The sequence below is a fragment of the Salmo salar genome, chromosome ssa18, assembly GCF_905237065.1.
Source record: "Salmo salar chromosome ssa18, Ssal_v3.1, whole genome shotgun sequence".
NCBI lineage: Eukaryota > Metazoa > Chordata > Actinopteri > Salmoniformes > Salmonidae > Salmo > Salmo salar.
In genome coordinates this window covers 83642277-83664498 of record NC_059459.1, presented here as the reverse complement: position 1 = coordinate 83664498, position 22222 = coordinate 83642277, and the positions used below count along the sequence as shown (strand labels likewise).

Sequence of the window (22222 nt, the reverse complement as noted above, 5' to 3'; positions counted from 1 at the left end):
GTAGGGTACAGATCAGTTGAGCACAGTACAATAAAGTAGGGTACAGTAGAGTAGGGTACAGTAGATCACAGTACAATAGAGTAGGGTATAGTTCAGTAGTGCGCAGCACAACATAGTAGGGTAAAGTTCACTAGAACACAGTACAATAGAGTAGGGTACAGTTCAATAGGATACAGTACAACAGAGCATGGTGTTTGCAACGCCAGGGGTTGTGGGTTCGATTCCCACGGGGGGCCAGCACAGGAAAATAATTCTATGAAATGTATGCATTCACTACTGTAAGTCGCTCTGGATAAGAGCGTCTGCTAAATGACTAAAATGTAAAAAAAAAATGTAAAAATGAGTAGGGTACAGTAGAGAAGGGTACAGTACAATAGAATAAAGTACAGTAGAGTAGGGTACCGTTTGTAGTGCGCAGCACAACAGAGTAGGGTACAGTACAGTAGAGTACAGTACAATAGACTAGGGTACAGTTCTGTAGAACACAGTACAATAGAGTAGAGTACAGTTCAGTTGAGCACAGTACAATAGAGTAGGGTACAGTGGGGTAGGGTACAGTACAGTAGAGCACAGTACAATAGAGTAGGGTACAGTACAGTAGAGCACAGTACAATAGAGTAGGGTACAGTTCAGTAGAGCACAGTACAGTAGAGTAGGGTACAGTAGTGTACATCACAGTACAATAGAGTATGGTACAGTTCAGTAGAACACAGTACAATAAGTAGAGTACAGTAGAGTAGGGTAGTATTCAGTAGAGCACACTACAATAGAGTAGGGTACAGTTCAATAGGATACAGTATAACAGGGTAGGGTACAGTAGAGAAGGGTACAGTACAATAGAATACAGTACAATAGAGTAGGGTCCAGTTCAGTAGTGCGCAGCACAACAGAGTAGGGTACAGTACAATAGAGTAGGGTACAGTTCAGTTGAGCACAGTACAATTGAGTAGGGTACAGTTCAGTAGAGCACAGCACAACAGAGTAGGGCAGTGTTCAGCACAGCACACTACAATAGAGTAGGGTACAGTTCAGTAGGGGTCAGTACAATAGAGTACAGTACAATAGAGTAGGGTAAAGTAGAGTAGGGTACTGTTCAGTAGAGCACAGTACAATAGAATAGGTTACAGTTCAGTAGAGCACAGTAAAGTAGAGTACAATAGAGTAGGGTACAGTACAGTAGAGCACAGTAGAGTAGGGTAGTGTAGAGCTCACCAGTGATGATGATGGGGAGAGCTGAGCTGTGATATGACTTCTGTGGCCGACCTCTCCTCCTCCCAACACACCTGTACTGACCAGCCTGGTCAGGGAGAGAGATGGTGATGGTTTTTCTGTTCTGACTGGGAAGCTCTTCTTTGTATCTGAACCAGCGGTACGTCCAGCCTGTGTACTCTGATATGTCACACTGCAGAGTGACTGTCTCTCCAGGGTAGAGGAGACCCTGTGGAGTGACTATCTTCAGTGAGGCCGAAGGCAGAGCTGTAGAAAGACACATGAAGTTAGTTGATTCATACATAGAATCTGCTCTATCATGATTAAATGTAGTTAGTTGATTCATACATAGAATCTGCTCTACCATGATTAAATGTAGTTAGTTGATTCATACATAGAATCTGCTCTATCATGATTAAATGTAGTTAGTTGATTCATACATAGAATCTGCTCTATCATGATTAAATGCAGTTGGTGCACCAATCTTTCCAAAGTATGATCACCATATTTATTTAATCGTTATATGAAATTAGAAAAAAATGACATTTACAGGTAACTGGCTAAATAAATGAACCACTTGAGTCAGTGATGGATACAACATATATTGTAAGTAGGTGCTTCCACACAGGTGTGGTTCCTGAGAATTCTTAAGCAATGAACATCCCATCATGCTTAGGGTCATATATAAAAATACTGGGCAGGCACAGTTGCCCATTGCTTTGGCTACCATGGTTATGGCCCCATAGGATGACAATACCACCCATCCACAGGGAACGAGTGGTCATTGAATGGTTTGATGAGCATGACAGCAATGTTAATCATATGCCATTGCCGTATCAGTCAACAGATCTCAACCCAATTAACCAATTAGGGGACATTTCCACCACCATCAACAAAACACCACAGACACTTAGAATCTATGACATTGAAGCTGTTCTGGTTGGAGACCCAACACCCTATTAAGACACTTTACGTTGGTGCTTCCTGTATTTTCTCACTTACCTGTATTGTTGCTACTATAACTAAGAATACTGACAAAAATACAATGATTGACTCAAAATTAATAGTGTCCATCTCTATGACAACAAAACACACTACAAAGTAACTCACCATTCACAGTGATAGTGACAGGATCACTGATGATTGATGATATGGATCTGGACTGGATCTCTCCCTGACACCAGTAGAGACCCTGGTCAGACTCAGCAGCTCTACTGATGGTGTCTCCTGTTATAGTGTGTCTGACAGACTGGGATACTACATTATCATTCCTGTCTTTGTACCACTGATAGTTCCGGATACTGTCAGACCCTACTGAACACATCAGAGTAACTGTCTCTCCAGGGAACACAGGGTTTGGTTCTACAGTCAGTGTAGCTTTGGGCAGAGCTGCAGAAACACACAACATATGTATTTAAAACAACTAAACAGCATCCTTAAAATATTGCCCAATGTCAAGTGGTTATAAGAACGGAGGCACAGATGTGAATGAGAGATAAGATGACGTACGTGTCACTGTCAGTCTGACTGCATCACTCCATTTAGAATCCTGCTGCTGATGTGAACCCAGACAACTGTAGTCACCACTGTGGGAAAACCCAGCTACACTGATAATACATTCATGTTCTTTCTGTGGGCATTGATCTGGACTGGGTGTTAACCATCTGTACACCCAGTCAGTGACTCCTCTCCCTGTATGTCACATCTGAGAGTGACAGACTCTCCACTGAATATCTGGGAGCTGTTGGGGTGTATGGTCAGAACAGCCTTTGCCACTCCAGCTCAAAATCAAACCAGCATGATACACATGTTATTTAGAGACACTAAAAACTCAAAATATATCCAGCCAAAATCAACATTAAAAATCACAAATAAAGAAATAGGATGAAGCATTAAGAGATGGAGGCTTGATGAAGAGAACAAATATCTACCATCATCATCTTCAGAGTGTCCAGAGTTGATGTGTGTATTCAGCACTACAACAAAGAAAGTCACATTGCACCAATATTAGCTTGAAATAAATAACAACATGCCATATTCATGTTACTGATTACCACATCTGTCCTGTACTTTATTTTAAAGGTGCAATCTGTGATTTCTAATTAAATGTTTGCACATTTCAATTAATCATATCCATTAATTCTTGAAGAGTATCACTTTTAATTGCCCCATTATGGAAAAAACGAAAGATTCCACAAGTGGGAAATGACATGTTTTGAAACATTTCACGTGTGATGATATTTCGGGTGTGTTTGTAAATTCACTCTGGAGTGCCAGAGAGCGCTCAGAGTGCACTCTGGGCGGTGGTAAATTCAGAGCAGTGTCAGATTGTCCAATCATAAATTTAGAGTGTTTCACTCTCTGAGCGTTTAGGGCGCACACGGGACGCTATAGCCGAGGAGTAGGGTTGATCCAAGAGTTCTGACCTAACAAAGGTAGTCAAGATCTCAAGCTAACAGGCTAAAGGTAGCTAGCTTGCTTCCAGATATAAATGAGAGAACACCTCACTCTGACCATTTTACTTGCCCTAGCTGAGTTGGTTATTAACCTGTCTGGGCTAGGGGGCAGTATTTTCACGTCCGGATAAAAAACGTACCCGATTGAAACTGGTTACTACTCTTGCCCAGAAATGGGAATATGCATATTATTAGTATATTTGGATAGCAAACACTCTGAAGTTTCTAAAACTGTTTGAATGGTGTCTGTGAGTATAACAGAACTCATATGGCAGGCAGAAACCTGAGAAAATTACAAGCAGGAAGTGGCCTGTCTGAGAATTTGTAGTTCTTCTTTTGATTCTCTATCAAAACTACAGTATCTGTGGGGTTACGTTGCACTTTCTAAGGCTTCCATTGGCTCTCTAAAGCCTTCAGAAAGTGGATTGAGCCGTCTCCTGTCTCTGGGCAGAGTATAGGATAAAGAGATTGGATATGCGCGTTCCCGCGTGCATGCAGTTTTTTCTTTTCCTCTTTGAATCAATACACTATTGTCCGGTTGGAATATTAGCGCTATTTTACGAGAAAAATACCATAAAAATTGATTTTAAACAGTGTTTGACATGCTTCTAAGTACGGTAATGGAACATTTTGACTTTTTTCGTCTCGAAATGCGCTCGCGAATTACCCTTTGGATAGTGACCTGAACGCACTAACGAAACGGAGGTATTTGGACATAACTATGGATTATTTGGAACAAAAACAATATTTCTTGTGGAAGTAGCAGTCCTGGGAGTGCATTCTGACGAAGATAAGCAAAGGTAATACAATATTTCTAATACTATTTCTGAGTTTAGTTTTTGCCGAACTTGGCGGGTGTCAAAATAGCTAGCCGTGATGGCTGAGCTATGTACTCAGAATATTGAAAAATGTGCTTTCGCCGAAAAGCTATTTTAAAATCTGACATAGCGATTGCATAAAGGAGTTCTGTATCTATAATTCTTAAAATAATTGTTATGTATTTTGTCAACGTTTATGACGAGTAATTTTGTAAATTCACCAGAAGTTTTTGGTGGGAATACACGTTCTGAACACCACACGCCAATGTAAAAAGCTGTTTTTGGATATAAATATGAACTTGATTGAACAAGACATACATGTATTGTATAACATAATGTCCTAGGAGTGTCATCTGATGAAGATCATCAAAGGTTAGTGCTTCATTTAGCTGTGTTTTGGGTTTTTGTGACATATATGCTTGTTTGGAAAATGGCTGTGTGATTATTTTGGTCTATGTACTCTCCTAGCATAATCGAATGTTTTGCTTTCACTGTAAAGCCTTTTTGAAATCGGACAATGTGGTTAGATTAACGAGAGTCTTATCTTTAAAATGGTGTAAAATAGTGTTGTTTGAAAAATTGAAATGATTGCATTTTTGAGGTTTTTGTATTTCGCGCCACGCTGTTCCACTGGCTGTTGAATAGAGTGGGACGGTCACGTCCCACCTAGCCCAGAGAAGTTAAGCTGTTTTCATGTTATCGAGAGTGTTGGTGACTGGGCATGCCCCATCCTCATCAATTGGGTCGCCGTGGAGACGGTAAAAAATGTAAAGTTCCTCAGGGTACATTTCTCTGAGGAGCTGAAATGATCAAACCCCACGGACACCATGATGAGGAGTGTACGACAGCGAATCTTTATCCTCAGGAGGCTGATGAAATGTGGCCTTTTCCCGAGGGCCCTCACAGTATACTACAGGAGCACCATCAAGAGCATACTGTCGGGCTGCATTCATTTAACATGTCCTCACCTGGGATTTTGAACCAACCTTTTGGTTCACGGCATTCGGATCATCCTGCGATGCCACAAATAATTACTGATTTCACCTGTGTTCCTACAGTTAGGATTTCAAAGTAAATCTCAGCTTTGTTTAAAATACACTCAATAAAACCTATTATATTTACAATAACTAAAACCTATTATATACACAACAACTACCTTATACACACAAGTGTAAAGGAATGAATAAGAACATGTACATATAAATATATGGATGAGTGATGGCCGTGCAGCATGGGCAAGATGCAGTAGATGGTATAGAGTACAGTATATACATATGAGTTGAGTAATGTAGGGTATGTAAACATCATATAAAGTGGCATTGTTTAAAGTGACACATTTATTACATCAATTTTCCCATTATTAAAGTGGCTTGAGTTGAGTCAGTATTTTGGCAGCAGCCACTCAATGTTAGTGATGGCTGTTTAACAGTCTGATGGCCTTGAGATAGAAGCTGTTTTTCAGTCTCTCGGTCCCTGCTTCGATGCACCTGTACTGACCTCGCCTTCTGGATGGTAGCGGGGTGAACAGGCAGTGGCTCGGGTGGTTGTTGTCCTGGAGGGCAGGTAGTTTGCCCCCGGTGATGCGTTGTGCAGACCTCACTACCCTCTGGAGAGCCTTGCGGTTGTGGGCGAAGCAGTTGCCGTACCAGGCGGTGATACAACCCAACAGGATGCTCTCGATTGTGCATCTGTAAAGGTTTGTGAGTGTTTTTGGTGACAACCCAAATTCCTGCAGCCTCCTGAGGTTGAAGAGGCAAAACGTCGGTGTCCGCGACGGGGCTGGTTTTCTTTTTGTAATCCATGATTGACCGTAGACCCTGCCACATACGTCTCATGTCTGAGCCATTGAATTGCGACTCTAGTTTGTCTCTATACTGACGCTTAGCTTGTTTGATTGCCTTGCGGAGGGAAGGCTTAGTTTGTTTTCGGTCATGTTTCCAGTCGATTTGCCATGATTGAAAGCAGTGGTTTGCGCTTTCAGTTTTGCGCGAATGCTGCCATCAATCCACGGAGTACCATTAAAACCTATTATATTTATCATAGTAATTCAGGAGTAACATTTAAACAGAATAATATGCCCCACCAACATTTGACATCTAAACAGAAAACCCTCAAATTACTGAATCCAGTAAATTAAATCAATGGTGACAGAATAGTCAGATTAATTCATAACTAAAATAGCAGTGCAGATGGCATTATTTTGCAGAGATGCATTATAGGTAATTAATCTCTAGGGGACTTCTTAGAACGCTACAGACTTTGTAGCGCAGCAGAAATATCAGCGTTCCTCAAACCCAGAGGTTGTGAGTTAAATCCCAGGTGGGTTCATATTGAAAGTCAGGACTAAGTGATCATGTCGAATGTGAAGTGTATCACTTACCTAATAACCCCCATACCTTTTAATTACATCCCTTACAAAACACTTGTATTTTCACATGTGAAATAGCTGTTTTCACATGTTGAGCTGAAATGTTAACATGTGAACGTGTAGTTGTCATGTGTAGTTTCATGGTATCACATTAAAATGTATCCCCATGTTGTCACATTTATTTCATGAGATCATGTGTTGTGTGTTGACGTGCTAAAATATTTTCACATGTGTAGTTTAATATTATCACATGTTGCGATAACAACCCTGGTGCCATGGCAAAATTCCCCATTCCATCATCTCCCCCTCATTAATGATTGGCATAATACATTGTCTTCAGAAAGTATTCACACCCCTTGACTTTTTCCACATGTTGTTGTGTTACAGGCTGCATTTCAAATTGATTACATTGAGATGCTTTGTCACTGGCCTACACACAATACCTAATAACATCAGAGTGGAATTATGTTTTTTGAAATGTTTACAAATTAATTAGAAAGGAAAAGCAGACATTTCTTGAGTCAATAAGTATTCAGCCACTTTGTTATGGCAAGCCTAAATAAGTTCAGAAGTGAATTGTGCTTAACAAGTCACATAATAAGTTGCATGGACTCACTATGTGTGCAATGATAGTGTTTAACAGGATTTTTGAATGACTACCTCATCTCTGTACCCCACACAGACAATTATCTCTAAGGCCCCTCAGTCAAGAAGTACATTTCAAACACAGATTCAACCACAAAACCAGGGAGGTTTTACAATGCCTCTCAAAAATGGGCACCTATTGGTACATGGGTTAAATAAAATAAAAAACAGACATTGAATATCCGTTTGAGCATGGTGAAGTTAGTAATTACACTTTGGATGGTGTATCAATACACCCTGTGTCACGCCCTGACCTTAGAGAGACGTTTATTTTCCTCTAGTTTGGTTAGGTCAGGGTGTGATGTGGGGTGGGCAATCTAGTTTGTCTATTTCTTTGTGTTGAGCCGAGTATGGTTCCTAATCAGAGGCAGCTGGCTATCGTTGTCTCTGATTAGGAATCATACTTAGGCAGCCTGTTCCCCACCTGTAGTTGTGGGATCTTGTTTTTGTGTAGCTGCCTTTGAGCAGCCCCAGAATGTCACGTTGTCCTCCTGTTTTGGTGAGTTTCGGTTTCATTAAAAAAAGATGTGGAATTCCATGCACGCTGCGCCTTGGCTTATTTACGATAGGGAGTTTGACGATGGCGATCGTGACACCCTGTCACTACAAAGATACAGGTGTCCTTCCTCACTATGTTGAGGCCAATGATGACTTTAAAACAGTTACAGAGTTTAAAGGCTATGATAGGAGAAAACTGAGGATCGATCAACAATATTGCATTTACTGTGACAAAGCAATACACTTTTTGTCCAGAATACAAATTGTTATGGTTGGGGTAAATCCAATAAAAAACATTAATAATGACTACCACTCTCCATATTTTCAAGTGGTGACTGCATCATGCTATGGGTATGCTTGTAAACGTTAAGGACTGGGGAGTTTTCAGGATCTTAAAGAAGAAGAGATAAGCACAGACAAAATCCTAGAGGAAAACCTGGTTGTTTGCTTTCCACCAGACACTGGGAGATGAATTTACCTTTCAGCAGGACAATAACCTAAAACACATATTCTGCAGCAGGTTTGTATGTATTAGGATGACTCATGTACCGGAGGCAGCTCTGCAGTGTAGTCACTATCTGGCACAGCCACAATGTCATAAAATCTGATGTTAAACCGAACCCTAACCTTAACACTAACTTTTACCACACTGCTAACTTTATCCCTGACCCTAAATTAGGATAAAAAGTGTATTTTTGTTTTCATGTATTTTTTTTATATGTAGACAATTTAGTAATTGCAGCTGGCTCATCTAGTGGATATCGTTCAACTCTGCCTCCAGCAAAAGATTCATCCCAATAAACATCAACCTGCCGTTCTGGATACAGAGAAAGTACAGAGACTAAAATCTCAAAAACACCATTCAATCTCTTAGTACAGTTTACTATAACTGTAGTGACGGAACGCTCAACCATTTACAATAATCACAACTTGATACTAGAACACATCCAACAAATATAGCATTTTGCGTTCATTGTCATTGACAGCACATTTAGCGACCACTGAGTTAGCGCTACTCTGTAGTTCCTGAGTCGTGACCTGGTTAAATGCACACCACACCACCACACTATCCAGGTCTGCATGGCATCTGCTATACAAGCTCAGGTTCTCAGAGATTCAACATCAATGTAGGATGGTCACTCACTCTCACATCACATACAGGTGTAGGATCTTAATTTGACCTATATTTTCAGTGCAAAATAAACATGATTTGAAAAACTAGTCAAAAATGTTGCTTGATTGGTTGTTAGGCTACTAGCAGGCCAAAGTAGGCTACATGGAAAGTACAATACTGTTAAAGCTGCAATATGTAACTTCTTGAGCGACCCGACAAAAGTCACATAAAAATGTGAGTTATAGATCAGTCTTTCTCGTTGAAAGCAAGTATTAGAACAGATCTATCGCTTCTATGTGCACTTTTTCTAAGCTTTCCGTTTTTAGTTTAGTTTTTGTATATTTTACTTTTGGTTTTGTACACCAGCTTCAAACAGCTGAGAATACAACATTTCTGCTTATGGAAAATATATTTTCAAAGCGGTTTAGATGGTACAATGATTTTCTACACTATACTTGCTTCTTTTCACACAAACTGAAATTAGGCTAAATATTAGCATTTTAGCAACCAGGACATGGCGGAACATTTCTGTAGTGCATCTTTAATCTATTATTGTGGGTTTTCAGTTCATTCATGTAAATCACAAAGCTCATCTGCATCTCCTGTGGTGCAGGAAAATTCTCAGCAACAAAAGTGTGATCAAATTAAGATCCTGCATATGTAGACCTACTCCGTATTTGCTGCAATCCCACTTTAGTGCCATTTACTAAGCATTTGCACTGTTTTCTCAATAAGAGATAAAAACACCCCTAAAAAAGCTAAAGCATGAAACTGTCTTAATTTACATCAGGTAATTAGTGTTCATACATAAACACACTCACTCAGTACTTGCAGAGTAACACACAGAGCAAGGTGTGCTCCATTCTGTCCTGACGATGATCTCTGAACTACAGTTATTATGACAAACCCCTCTACTTCCTATATGACGACAGATTGATTAGTTCACGTCTCTTTACCGACACACAGAGAAATAGAGAGAGAAGAATTCTACAGAATGTACAAAGACTGCAGGAAAAAAATAGGGTAGCGGTTAAAGCCGTGTTTATTTTTTGACAATCTTCTGCTTATGGTTTGCTACATTGCCTCACTGGTTCCTTCCTCATTATTGGAAGAAAGTAGGATGAGTTGAGAGCTTGTGGTTTGATATAAGAATGTGGAGAAGTGTGTTACATTTGCATAGATTTGACAGTATGACTTTGATGGGTTATTTATGGTTGTGTTTTAATTTGTTTGTTTGTGATCAGTCTAATTGATCACAAATTGTGCACGTGTACATGTGTGTGGTTTGTGTGTAGGTGTGTGGTTTGTGTGTGTGTGTGTGTGTGGTTTGTATGTACTGTATGTGAGTGTGTACATCAGAGGAATAGCTGTGGGGAGTTCATTACCACAGACCAAAGATGGGAGGTGTTTCAAAGCTGTAACTGGGTTTCCAGGATAAAGTGTTATTTATTTTTATTCACATATTTGCATTGTGCTGAATACATGAATCCAAACATTTTAGCATTTTCCCATTTTTTTCCAACAATTTACCTCTACATATCTGAAAGTGTATTTTTGTAGAGTGTAGAGTGTGTGACACACGTACAACATGTGAAGGAGCGAACCTAAATAGAGAGAGAAAGGTTACAGGGGAAAAGCAGTCAGACTTCACCTTTAGTGGGTATAGCCAGGTAAACATCTGGGGTTTCTTATCGCCCCTTCAGGGACAGGCCTGTAACTACTCCACATTCCAGTGGATCACAATATAGAAACTAATATGGTCATTGGTCACATAGCAACAGCATAAGCCCTCAGTCTACTGGGTCTGCCCTCTTATTCCTTCCTCATCATAATAGTACAGACATGGAACACTTCTGTATGGGTTCATATCAGTACAAGTCAATCTGAATGTGGTTTACAGAAGACTGACAGCGCTATGGTGCATAGAGATTTAGTTAGAAAGTGTTGCTTTACATAATAAGAAAAGTATAGAAACATTCAAGATGTAAATGCATTGTTTCAACTCAGAAATACAGAGAGTAAAATGAATATGTCCTTAAATCAAGTTATTTCAAAGCAATAAAATGATGTGGGAAATCACCACTTATTATTAGATATACAGTGGGGCAAAAAAGTATTTAGTCAGCCACCAATTGTGCAAGTTCTCCCACTTAAAAAGATGAGAGACCTGTAATTTTCATCATAGGTACACGTCAACTATGACAGACAAAATGAGAAAAAAAAAAATCCAGAAAATCACATTGTAGGATTTTTTAATGAATTTATTTGCAAATTATGGTGGAAAATAAGTATTTGGTCACCTACAAACAAGCAAGATTTCTGGCTCTCACAGACCTGTAACTTCTTTAAGAGGCTCCTCTGTCCTCCACTCGTTACCTGTATTAATGGCACCTGTTTGAACTTGTTATCAGTATAAAAGACACCTGTCCACAAACTCAAACAGTCACACTCCAAACTCCATTATGGCCAAGACCAAAGAGCTGTCAAAGGACACCAGAAACCAAATTGTAGACCTGCACCAGGCTGGGAAGACTGAATCTGCAATAGGTAAGCAGCTTGGTTTGAAGAAATCAACTGTGGGAGCAATTATTAGGAAATGGAAGACATACAAGACCACTGATTATCTCCCTCGATCTGGGGCTCCACGCAAGATCTCACCCCGTGGGGTCAAAATGATCACAAGAACGGTGAGCAAAAATCCCAGAACCACACGGGGGGACCTAGTGAATGACGTGCAGAGAGCTGGGACCAAAGTAACAAAGCCTACCATCAGTAACACACTACGCCACCAGGGACTCAAATTCTGCAGTGCCAGACGTGTCCCCCTGCTTAAGCCAGTACATGTCCAGGCCCAACTGAAGTTTGCTAGAGAGCATTTGGATGATCCAGAAGAGGATTGGGAGAATGACATATGGTCAGATGAAACCAAAATATAACTTTTTGGTAAAAACTCAACTCGTCGTGTTTGGAGGACAAAGAATGCTGAGTTGCATCCAAAGAACACCATACCTACTCTGAAGCATGGGGGTGGAAACATCATGCTTTGGGGCTGTTTTTCTGCAAAGGGACCAGGACGACTGATCCGTGTAAAGGAAAGAATGAATGGGGCCATGTATTGTGAGATTTTGAGTGAAAACCTCCTTCCATCAGCAAGGGCATTGAAGATGAAACGTGGCTGGGTCTTTCAGCATGACAATGATCCCAAACACACCGTCCGGGCAACGAAGGAGTGGCTTCGTAAGAAGCATTAAGGTCCTGGAGTGGCCTAGCCAGTCTCCAGATCTCAACCCCATAGAAAATCTTTGGAGGGAGTTGAAAGTCCGTGTTGCCCAGCGACAGCCCCAAAACATCACTGCTCTAGAGGAGATCTGCATGGAGGAATGGGCCAAAATACCAGCAACAGTGTGTGAAAACCTTGTGAAGACTTACAGAAAACGTTTGACCTGTGTCATTGCCAACAAAGGGTACATAACAAAGTATTGAGAAACTTTTGTTGTTGACCAAATACTTATTTTCCACCATAATTTGGAAATAAATTCATTAAAAATCCTACAATGTGATTTTCTGGATTTTTTTTCTCATTTTGTCTGTCATAGTTGACGTGTACCTATGATGAAAATTACAGGCCTCTCATCTTTTTAAGTGGGAGAACTTGCACAATTGATGGCTGACTAAATACTTTTTTGCCCCACTGTATGAGAATGAGTACAAAATACGTCACATCTTCTCCATTTTTAAGTTCCACAGTGGAACATTCATCTGGCTCCTTTAACTACTGAAATTATTTTACAGCACTTACATGTTAAAAATGTATATCTGCTGTAAAACTTTTTTTTACAATATATTTAGTAGACAGTATTTCAAAATAAATATAAGTCAAAAGTAAGTTCATTTTAAAGGTAGACTCAGTGATATGACAGATGCAGAAAATAAATAAATAGTGGTTCAATTTCCACAACTAAGTGTTGAAGCTTGAGGCTCAACTTCTCTGCTGTTTTGATCCTGTGGCTACCACACTGTGAACAGCGTGAAGTGAACCCGTGCATATGCGCAGGTACAGTACTTTATGTACAGTACTTTCAATATCTGCGATGCTACTTGTGGCAACGTCATTTCGCTGAGTCTTCCTTTAATATAAAAATAAGCATTAAAGCGCATTATGTAAATATACATTTTTAATAACAAACTATAGCTACGTGTTCCAACTCAACTGTTAGAGCAGGTCGGCATATCAAGAATAAACACATATTTAGTATTTTAAATTCAAATTAAAAACTGAGAAGTTTCACATACTGTATACTCTATTCCCACCCGCATGTAAAAAACATGACATTATGTAAAATACAACACACAAAAAAATGCTACTTTTAAACAAAAACAGGCACTACACTCTTGTTTAATTAACAAACTGAAATAAAGACAGGTAAGTGTAATATTTCATGAAAATCAACATCAACAATACAAAGGAAAGCATACAAGCCAGCAAAAGCTGAGAACGTCAACTTAGAAACTCATAATATTCAGCATTTCTGAAATTCCATTCAGTGATATTAAACTCAGTAAACACTATCATATATCAATGGTAAAACCTTAATCATAAAAATGGTTGTTCAGCTTACAGTTCATACTGTAATGATCACACTGATGATTCATTCTGTTCAATGACATCATCACATGGTATCTGGTCTTGAGGAGATGTGACTGTTGAACACAAACCTACAGGAATATAATGGATGGAAAGTAGCACTAGAGTTAAACTGATCCAACTGCTCTTTCAACTGTACACAGCTATACAATGTAAACAATCAGAGAGCATGACATAAAGGAGATAATCAAGCTGGATAAGCTGATTGTAAATACGCTGAAAGAAAGTTCTCACCTCGAGCCCTGCAGCATTTCACCGTCAGCACGATGGACACCAGTAGAAATGGAGACACCACCAGTAGACCACACAGCAGCCTGGTCAGAGAGATGGAGACAACGGAACCTGGAGGGACTAGAAAAACACTTGTTTTACCATCAAGACACTTGAACACACACACTGCTCTTCTCACATGCACACACACTGCTCTTCTGACCTCTCACTGTCACCCAGGTCTCTGGTGATTCTCCTTGACCAGATTTACACTTATAGAATCCTTCATCTGACTTGGATACTGTAGGGATGGTCATCTCTCCTGTGGTCTCATTCTTGATGAGTACTCCATCTTTGTAGAAATCAGTCTTGAGTTTAGGATTTGTTTCCTGATATCTAAATATACAGGTCAGAGTCACAGAGTCTCCTTCAGTCACAGGATGGACAGGGCTCTCCAGGATCACATCACAATATATCAATAATACTGTAAATCTGGAGTCATCACTCACAATACATCAACATCTTATGAGCTTGTGTTTTATTTTATGAGACGCAATCATTCAGTTGCAGAATGACACATAACATGCATTGAAATGTAAAAACGCTAGTGAATGTTGTACAATAGACGTACCATTTACTGTGATGTTGACAGCATTACTGTACTCTCCTGATCCAGACTCACACCAGAACACTACACTGTACCATGTGTCCAATGATGTGATGGTGCAGGTGGATTCTGTTATTGATCTCCAGTTAGAGACACACCCTGACTCTACTCCTCTCTCTGTGTATCTCATCAGTCTCCATCCAGTAGAGTTCCCCTTCTCCTCACAGCTCAGTGAGAGAGACTTTGATGTAAAGTGTTGAGTTGTGTTGGGATTTACTGTAAGAGACACTGAAGGCTGCAGATCTGAAACAAAGAGAGACAGAGTCAGACCTATAGTTATATAGACACATGAGGGTGACTTAAATATAATTCAATACAGTTTCAATGCAGTTAGTTACCTCCTGACCAGAGAAACTGAGGTTGACTGTAGAGTGTATGATAGACTGGGTCTCCTCTCCCAGCTCTACACACATATCATCCTGTGGGAGTAGCACCAGCAGGGATCAGAGTGTAGGAGTCTTCACTAGTCACATTGTCAGATATGGGCTGTAGAGAGTAAGACTTGTCTGATAGGGAGGGTAACCCAGCTCTGTAGGGAACAGTCCTGTACCAGGAGAACCTCCAGCCTGTAGACAACTCTTTAACCCCACAGCTCAGCATCACCGAGGCCCCAGGGTTCAGCCACTGAGGAGAGATACTCAGAGCAGGTTGGGGTTGATCTGTGATTTGATAGAGGACAGGTTTCAACCTTTCAGTCTTAGAAAGTATTCTAGTGAACCCAATTTATTTTATACATGATTAGATAGACTTACCAGACACGGTCAGTTTTACAGCCTCACTGGTCTTGGAGAACTTGTTTCCCTTTACACCCACACAGGTATATGAATCACTGTTAGACCTGTAGACAGGACTGATTCTGTACTCAGGCTTTGTGTTAAAGGGGCTGAATAACTGACTATTCTTATACCATCTGTAGTCCCAGTCAGTGTCTCCTCCTCCCTGTATGTCACATCTCATAGTAACAGTCTCTCCTCTGAATATCTGGGTCCAGTTGGGTTGGAGGATCAGAACAGCAACAGGTCTCTCTGCACAGACACAACTAACTGAATTAACAGTTGCACTATAGCTTCAAGTTATCTATCATTGTTGTGATACAGTAAACAGACAACATATTATACCATAGATTACCATCTATCCATATAAAATAACACTTTATCATAAAACTGTTTTAGACTCACCAGTAATGATTATCTGGACTGGGTCACTGTACAGGGTGTAGTAGACTGGGTGTCCTCTCCCAGCTCTGCACCAGTACTGTCCTCCATCAGAGACACTGACCCAGCTGAGTGTGTAGGAGTATTGAGATGTTGTGGTTACTGGTGTAGAGTCTGGTCTGTGTCTGTACCAGTAAAACTACCATCCAGGAGACTCTACAGTACAGCTCAGTGTCACACTGTCTCCTGTGAAGATGTTCTCTTTGTCTGAAGTCAGTGTGGTCTTTGGCTGATAATCTGTTGGTATTTCAATGGGTTTGAGTGATAAGATAACAACAACAACAACAACAACTAAAATTGTCACTATTCACAGTAACAGTAACAGCATCACTGATGGATGAAGATGTGGGTCTGGATCTTCTCTCTCCCTGACACCAGTAGAGACCCTGGTCAGACTCAGTAACTCTACTGATGGTGGATCTAGTATTAAGGTATTTATACTGGGACAAGCTAATATCACTGTTGTCTTTGTACCATTTATAGCTCCAGTCACTGTAAGACCCAGCTGAACACATCAGAGTGACTGTTTCTCCGGAGTACACAGGGTTTGGATTTACGGTCACTGTAGTTTCAGGCAGAGCTGAGAGAAAAGAGCACTGAATATCAAAACATATGGAAACCTTAGAAATTTCCATCAATTTAGGGATCGGCTAAACTTTGAACATTGAGATATTAAATTAATGATAGGAAATGAAAGAGACTGGGTTATGTTAGAAGTTAATGGTTCTCAGAAGAAAGAGGAAGGCTTTGGAATGTGTTTGATAGAGGAGAGAGGTGTTGATACAGGGGAGACAGATGGACATCTGCGTATTAGATGAAAGAGGGGTTGAGGTCAGGAGGTGAGGACAGATTCTCATAAGAGAGTAATAAATGTTTGGAATCCTGTTACCCTCTTTATTAGCTTCCTGTAGAGCCATAAAATGTAAGGATTGGAGAGAAAGGGGAGTGTCTTAAGTAGGATGCATATAAACTGTGAAGTCTGAAATCTTTAGCTGTCTGTTGTCAGCTGTACAGAACCTTTGGGGAATGATTAAACTTGGTTAAAGCTTCTCTAGTGTCCGTGAGTTATTTACTCTGAAAAATAAGAACCTAACAGCGGTTTTGGAAAGTTCATTATAGGTGTATGTTGAATTTAAAGCTAGAATAGTTAGTTGCTACATCCACTTTTGGACTTATAAATGAATGATATAATGAATACCGGTATTGATTCTTGAAGAATATAATCTGGTTTTACTCCAATGTTTGTAAACAATGTAAATGTAAACAAACAATGTAAAGCCTCAAAACAATGTTAAAACTATAATTTGTTTATGGATCATTCTACAGAAGTGGTGCACATTGGGGCTTTACATTTGTTTTCTAATTTGTATCCTATTTTTCCCAACTTTCAACACGTCTTCCAACATCTGTCAGATAGACGTATATACTTCTCACACACTTTGTTTCTATTGTATACCTGAATTCCTTACTGCCACACTAAACTGGTCACTACAGAAACATAGTGAAATAGAAGCAGTAAAGGGAGCACCATGCACAGTAGTGGTCATTTTGATTAACCTATTACAGATTCATTTTAGAAACTGTATTTGCATAACAAATTAACTAAACAGTAAAAACATGATTTTTAACCAATTTTCAAAACCTTTAAATTGAATTTGAGAAATATAATCTCTATTGTTCTTTGTAAAATGTTCAATGTTGATTGTATTAATCTGGAACTTGTTGATTGATTTAATTACTTATGCATCTACTTACTTAACATTACATTTAAGTCATTTAGCAGACGCTCTTATCCAGAGCGACTTACAAATTGGTGCATTCACCTTATGATATCCAGTGGAACAACCACTTTACAATAGTGCATCTACATCTTTTAAGGGGGGGGGGGTTAGAAGGATTACTTTATCCTATCCTAGGTATTCCTTAAAGAGGTGGGGTTTCAGGTGTCTCCGGAAGGTGGTGATTGACTCCGCTGTCCTGGCGTCGTGAGGGAGCTTGTTCCACCATTGGGGTGCCAGAGCAGCGAACAGTTTTGACTGGGCTGAGCAGGAACTGTGCTTCCTCAGAGGTAGGGGGGCCAGCAGGCCAGAGGTGGATGAACGCAGTGCCCTTGTTTGGGTGTAGGGCCTGATCAGAGCCTGAAGGTATGGAGGTGCCGTTCCCCTCACAGCTCCGTAGGCAAGCACCATGGTCTTGTAGTGGATGCGAGCTTCAACTGGAAGCCAGTGGAGAGAGCGGAGGAGCGGGGTGACGTGAGAGAACTTGGGAAGGTTGAACACCAGACGGGCTGCGGCGTTCTGGATGAGTTGTAGGGGTTTAATGGCACAGGCAGGGAGCCCAGCCAACAGCGAGTTGCAGTAATCACCAACCTTGACTTTATACCTGTCCAAACACACTAGGTGGCAGTGTACACCCTTTCAATTTGTTTGCCAACTGATAGAAGTAGTAGAATAAGACAGTTGATGATTTCTAAATGGAGATGGCCTCAATGAAGCTACCCATGCTCTCATAGATGCCATAATGGAACATACAGGTAGACAATGAGGCAATGTCTATCTGTCCATGGGTTACCTATGGTTTGTAAACCAAGTTTTAGACCAGAACATTGGGACCAATGTCCAGAACCAGTGAATTGAGACCATAACAAGTTTAAGACCAAATGTATGTGTTCTTAGTGGTCTCGAGACCAAGTCCACTAGATCCCGAGTGGTCTCGAGACCAAGTCCACTAGATCCCGAGTGGTCTCGAGACCAAGTCCACTAGATCCTGAGTCCATGGGCCCTTTCTTCAATCATAAGAAACTCAAGTAGAGTAAACTTGAGTACTGTGAAGTCTGAATAAGAGCGTCTGCTAAATGACTTAAATGTAATGTAAATGTTAAGTAGATGCATAAGTAATTAAATCAATCAACAAGTTCCAGATTAATACAATCAACATTGAAGTAGAACACAGTACAGAACAGTACAGTAGTGCACAGTAGAGGACTGTAAAGTAGAGTACAGTAGAGTAGGGTACAGTACAGCAAAGCACAATACAGTAGAACAAGTAGGGTACAGCTCAATAGAGCACAGTCAGGGCGGCAGGTAGCCTAGTGGTTGGAGCGTTGGACTAGTAACCAAAAGCTTGCAAGATTGAATCCCCAAGATGACAAGGTAAAAATCTGTTGTTCTGCCCATGAACAAGGCAGTTAACCCACTGTTCCTAGGCCGTCATTGAAAATAACAATGTGTTCTTAACTGACTTAAAAGAAGGTAAAAATAGAAGAAAAAAATAGAGTACTGTACAACAGAGTAGAGTACAGTAGGGTTCAGTAGAGTAGGGTACAGTACAGTACAGTAGGGTACAGTAGAGTAGGGTACAGTAGAGCAAAGTACAGTAGAGTAGGGTACAGTACAGTAGAGTACGGTACAGTAGGGCACAGTACAGTAGAGTAGGGTACAGTACTGTAGAGTAGGGTACAGTACAATAGAGTAGGGTACAGTACAGTAGAGCACAGTACAGTCGAGTAGGGTACAGTAGAGTACAGTACAATAGAGTAGGGGACAGTTCAGTAGAGCACAGTACAATAGAGTAGGGAACAGTTCAGTAGAGTACAGAACAATAGAGTAGAGTACAGTTCATTAGAGTACAGCACAATAGAGTCGGATACAATACTGGAGAGTAGGATAAAGTACAGTAGAGCACAGTACAGTAGAGTAGGGTTACGTGGAGCACAGAACAATAGAGTAGGGTACAGTTCACTGGAGCACAGCACAACAGAGTAGGGTAATGTACAATGCTCAAAGTAGAGTACAGTAGAGAAGGGGACAGTTCAGTAGAGCACAGTACAGTAGAGTGGGGTACAGCAAAGTAGGGTACAGTTCAGTAGAGCACAGAACTGTAGAGTAGGGTACGGTACAGTAGAGCACAGAACTGTAGAGTAGGGTACGGTACAGTACAGTACAGTATAGTAAAGTAGAGTACAGTTCAGTTGAGCACAGTGAAAATGTGTAGGGTACAGTACAGTAGAGCATAGTACAATAGAGTAGGGTACAGTCCAGTAGAGTACAGTAGAGTAGGGTACAGTACAGTAGAGTTGGGTACAGCAAAGATTGGTACAGTTCAGTAGAGCACAGAACTGTAGTGTAGGGTACGGTACAGTACAGTATAGTAATGTAGGGTACAGTACAGTACACTACAATAGAGTAGGGTACAGTTCAGTTGAGCAGAGTGAAAATGTGTAGGGTACAGTACAGTAGAGCATAGTACAATAGAGTAGGGTACAGTCCAGTAGAGTACAGTAGAGTAGGGTACAGTACAGTAGAGTGGGGTACAGCAAAGATTGGTACAGTTCAGTAGAGCACAGAACTGTAGAGTAGGGTACGGTACAGTATAGTAAAGTAGGGTACAGTACAGTAGAGTACACTATAATAGAGTAGGGTACAGTTCAGTAGAACACAGTGCAGTCTATCAACAAGAGTACAGTAGAGTACAGTTCAGTAGAGCACAGTACAATTGAGAAGGGTTCAATACAGTAGAGCACAGGAGAGTAAGGTACAGGTCAGTCGAGCACAATACAATAGAGTAGGGTACAGTACAGTAGAGTACAGAACAAAATAGTAGGGTACAGTTCAGTGGAGTACAGTGCAATAGTGTAGGGTACAGTACAGTAGAGCACAGTACAATAGAGTTGGGTACAGTTCAGTTGAGCACAGTACAATAGAGTAGGGTACAGTACAGCACAGTACAATAGAGTAGGGTACAGTACAGTAGAGCACAGTGCAATAGAGTAGGGTACAGTACAGCACAGTACAATAGAGTAGGGTACAGTACAGTAGAGCACAGTGCAATAGAGTAGGGTACAGTTCAACAGAGCACAGTACAGCAGATTAGGGTACAGTACAATACAGTAGGGTATAGTTCAGTAGAGCACAGGCCAGTAGTGTAGGGTACAGTTGAGCACAGTACAAATGAGTAGGGTACAGTACAGTAGAGCATAGTACAATAGTGTAGGGTACAGTCCAGTAGAGTACAGTACAGTAGAGTAGTGTACAGTACAGTAGAGTGCAGTACAATAGAGTAGGGTACAGTTCAGTTGAGCACATCACAATAGAGTAGGGTACAGTACAGTAGAGTAGTGTACAAAATAGTAGGGTACAGTTCAGTGGAGTACAGTACAAAAGAGTATGTTACAGTACAGTAGAGTAGGGTACAGTACAGAAGAGCACATTACAATAGAGTAGCTTACAGTTCAGTAGAGCACAGTGCAATAGAGTAGGGTGCAGTTCAGTAGAGCACAGTACAGTAGTGTAGGGTACAGTTCAGTAAGGGAAAAAACAATAGAGTAGAGTAGGGTACAGTTCAGTAGAGCACAGTACAATAGAGTAGGGTACAGTTCAATTGAGCCCAGTACAACAGAGTAGGGTACAGTTCAGTAGAGCACAGTACAATATAGTAGGGTACAGTTCAGTAAGGGGAAAAACAATAGAGTAGGGTACAGTAGAGTAGGGTAGAGTTAGGTAGAGCACAGTACAATATAGTAGGGTACAGTTCAGTAGGGGAAAATACAATAGAGTAGGGTACAGTACAGTAGAGTACAGTACAATAGAGCAGGCTACAGTACAGTACAGTAGAGAAGTATATAGTAATAGTAGTGTTTTGGTCAAATAGATGTCAGTGTTTGGGTTCTTAGAGGGTTGGAGCCCCCTGTTGGCTATTCATCTCAATACTCTACTCTTTTTCCTGAAGTGTCCACTACCCACATGGTGGTCCTCTGTAACACAGTTGGTAGAACATGGACCATGTAACATTAACATGTAGATGTGCTGCCCGTGTTGTAACAGACACCATATTGGCACAGATACAAAGATGAAACCTCTATATAAATGTTTTCCTTTATGTTCAAACATGAAGTTTAGGAGTCAGTGTACAGGACAGACTCCTCTCAATAGAAATAGGTGTATAAACAATGACTCTGTACTATACTAAATGATCAATATGTTTGTTATTGCTTTGGAGATTGGAGACTTCACAGAACAACACTGTCCAAACACTGTACCAATACTGTCCCAACACTGTACCATTACTGTCCCAACACTGTACCAACACTTTAACTAAGAATTCTGACTCAATATAAATAGTGGCCATCTTTATGACAAAAAACACAAAGTAACTCACCTCTTACTGTGAGAGTAATAGCATTACTTGGTAGTGAAGATGTGGGTCTAGAAGCTCTTTTACCTTCACACCAGTAGAGACCCTGGTCAGACTCAGCAGCTCTACTGATGGTGAGGGTGTCTCCTGTTATAGTGTGTCTGACAGACTGGGATACTACATTATCATTCCTGTCTTTGTACCACTGATAGCTCCAGCTACTGTCAGACTCTACTGAACACGTCA

The 22222-nt window shown here is 40.6% G+C and overlaps 1 protein-coding gene and 1 long non-coding RNA gene across 2 annotated transcripts in view; both read right to left on the bottom strand.

The window, feature by feature from the left end:
- LOC106596013 (basement membrane-specific heparan sulfate proteoglycan core protein) overlaps nucleotides 1-22222 on the bottom strand; it is a 221626-nt gene that overhangs the window by 9564 nt on the left and 189840 nt on the right. Inside the window, exon 12 of the mRNA XM_045700624.1 lies at nucleotides 15383-15655. Coding sequence (XP_045556580.1) covers nucleotides 15383-15655 — 273 coding nt within the window. The remainder of the gene's footprint in view (nucleotides 1-15382; nucleotides 15656-22222) is intronic.
- On the bottom strand, nucleotides 12764-15376 carry LOC106578027 (uncharacterized). Its single transcript, XR_001322309.2, has 5 exons — nucleotides 14969-15376; nucleotides 14595-14873; nucleotides 14187-14359; nucleotides 13988-14104; nucleotides 12764-13824 (listed from the first exon to the last, which is right to left on the bottom strand). It is a non-coding gene; the product is annotated as an uncharacterized lncRNA (long non-coding RNA).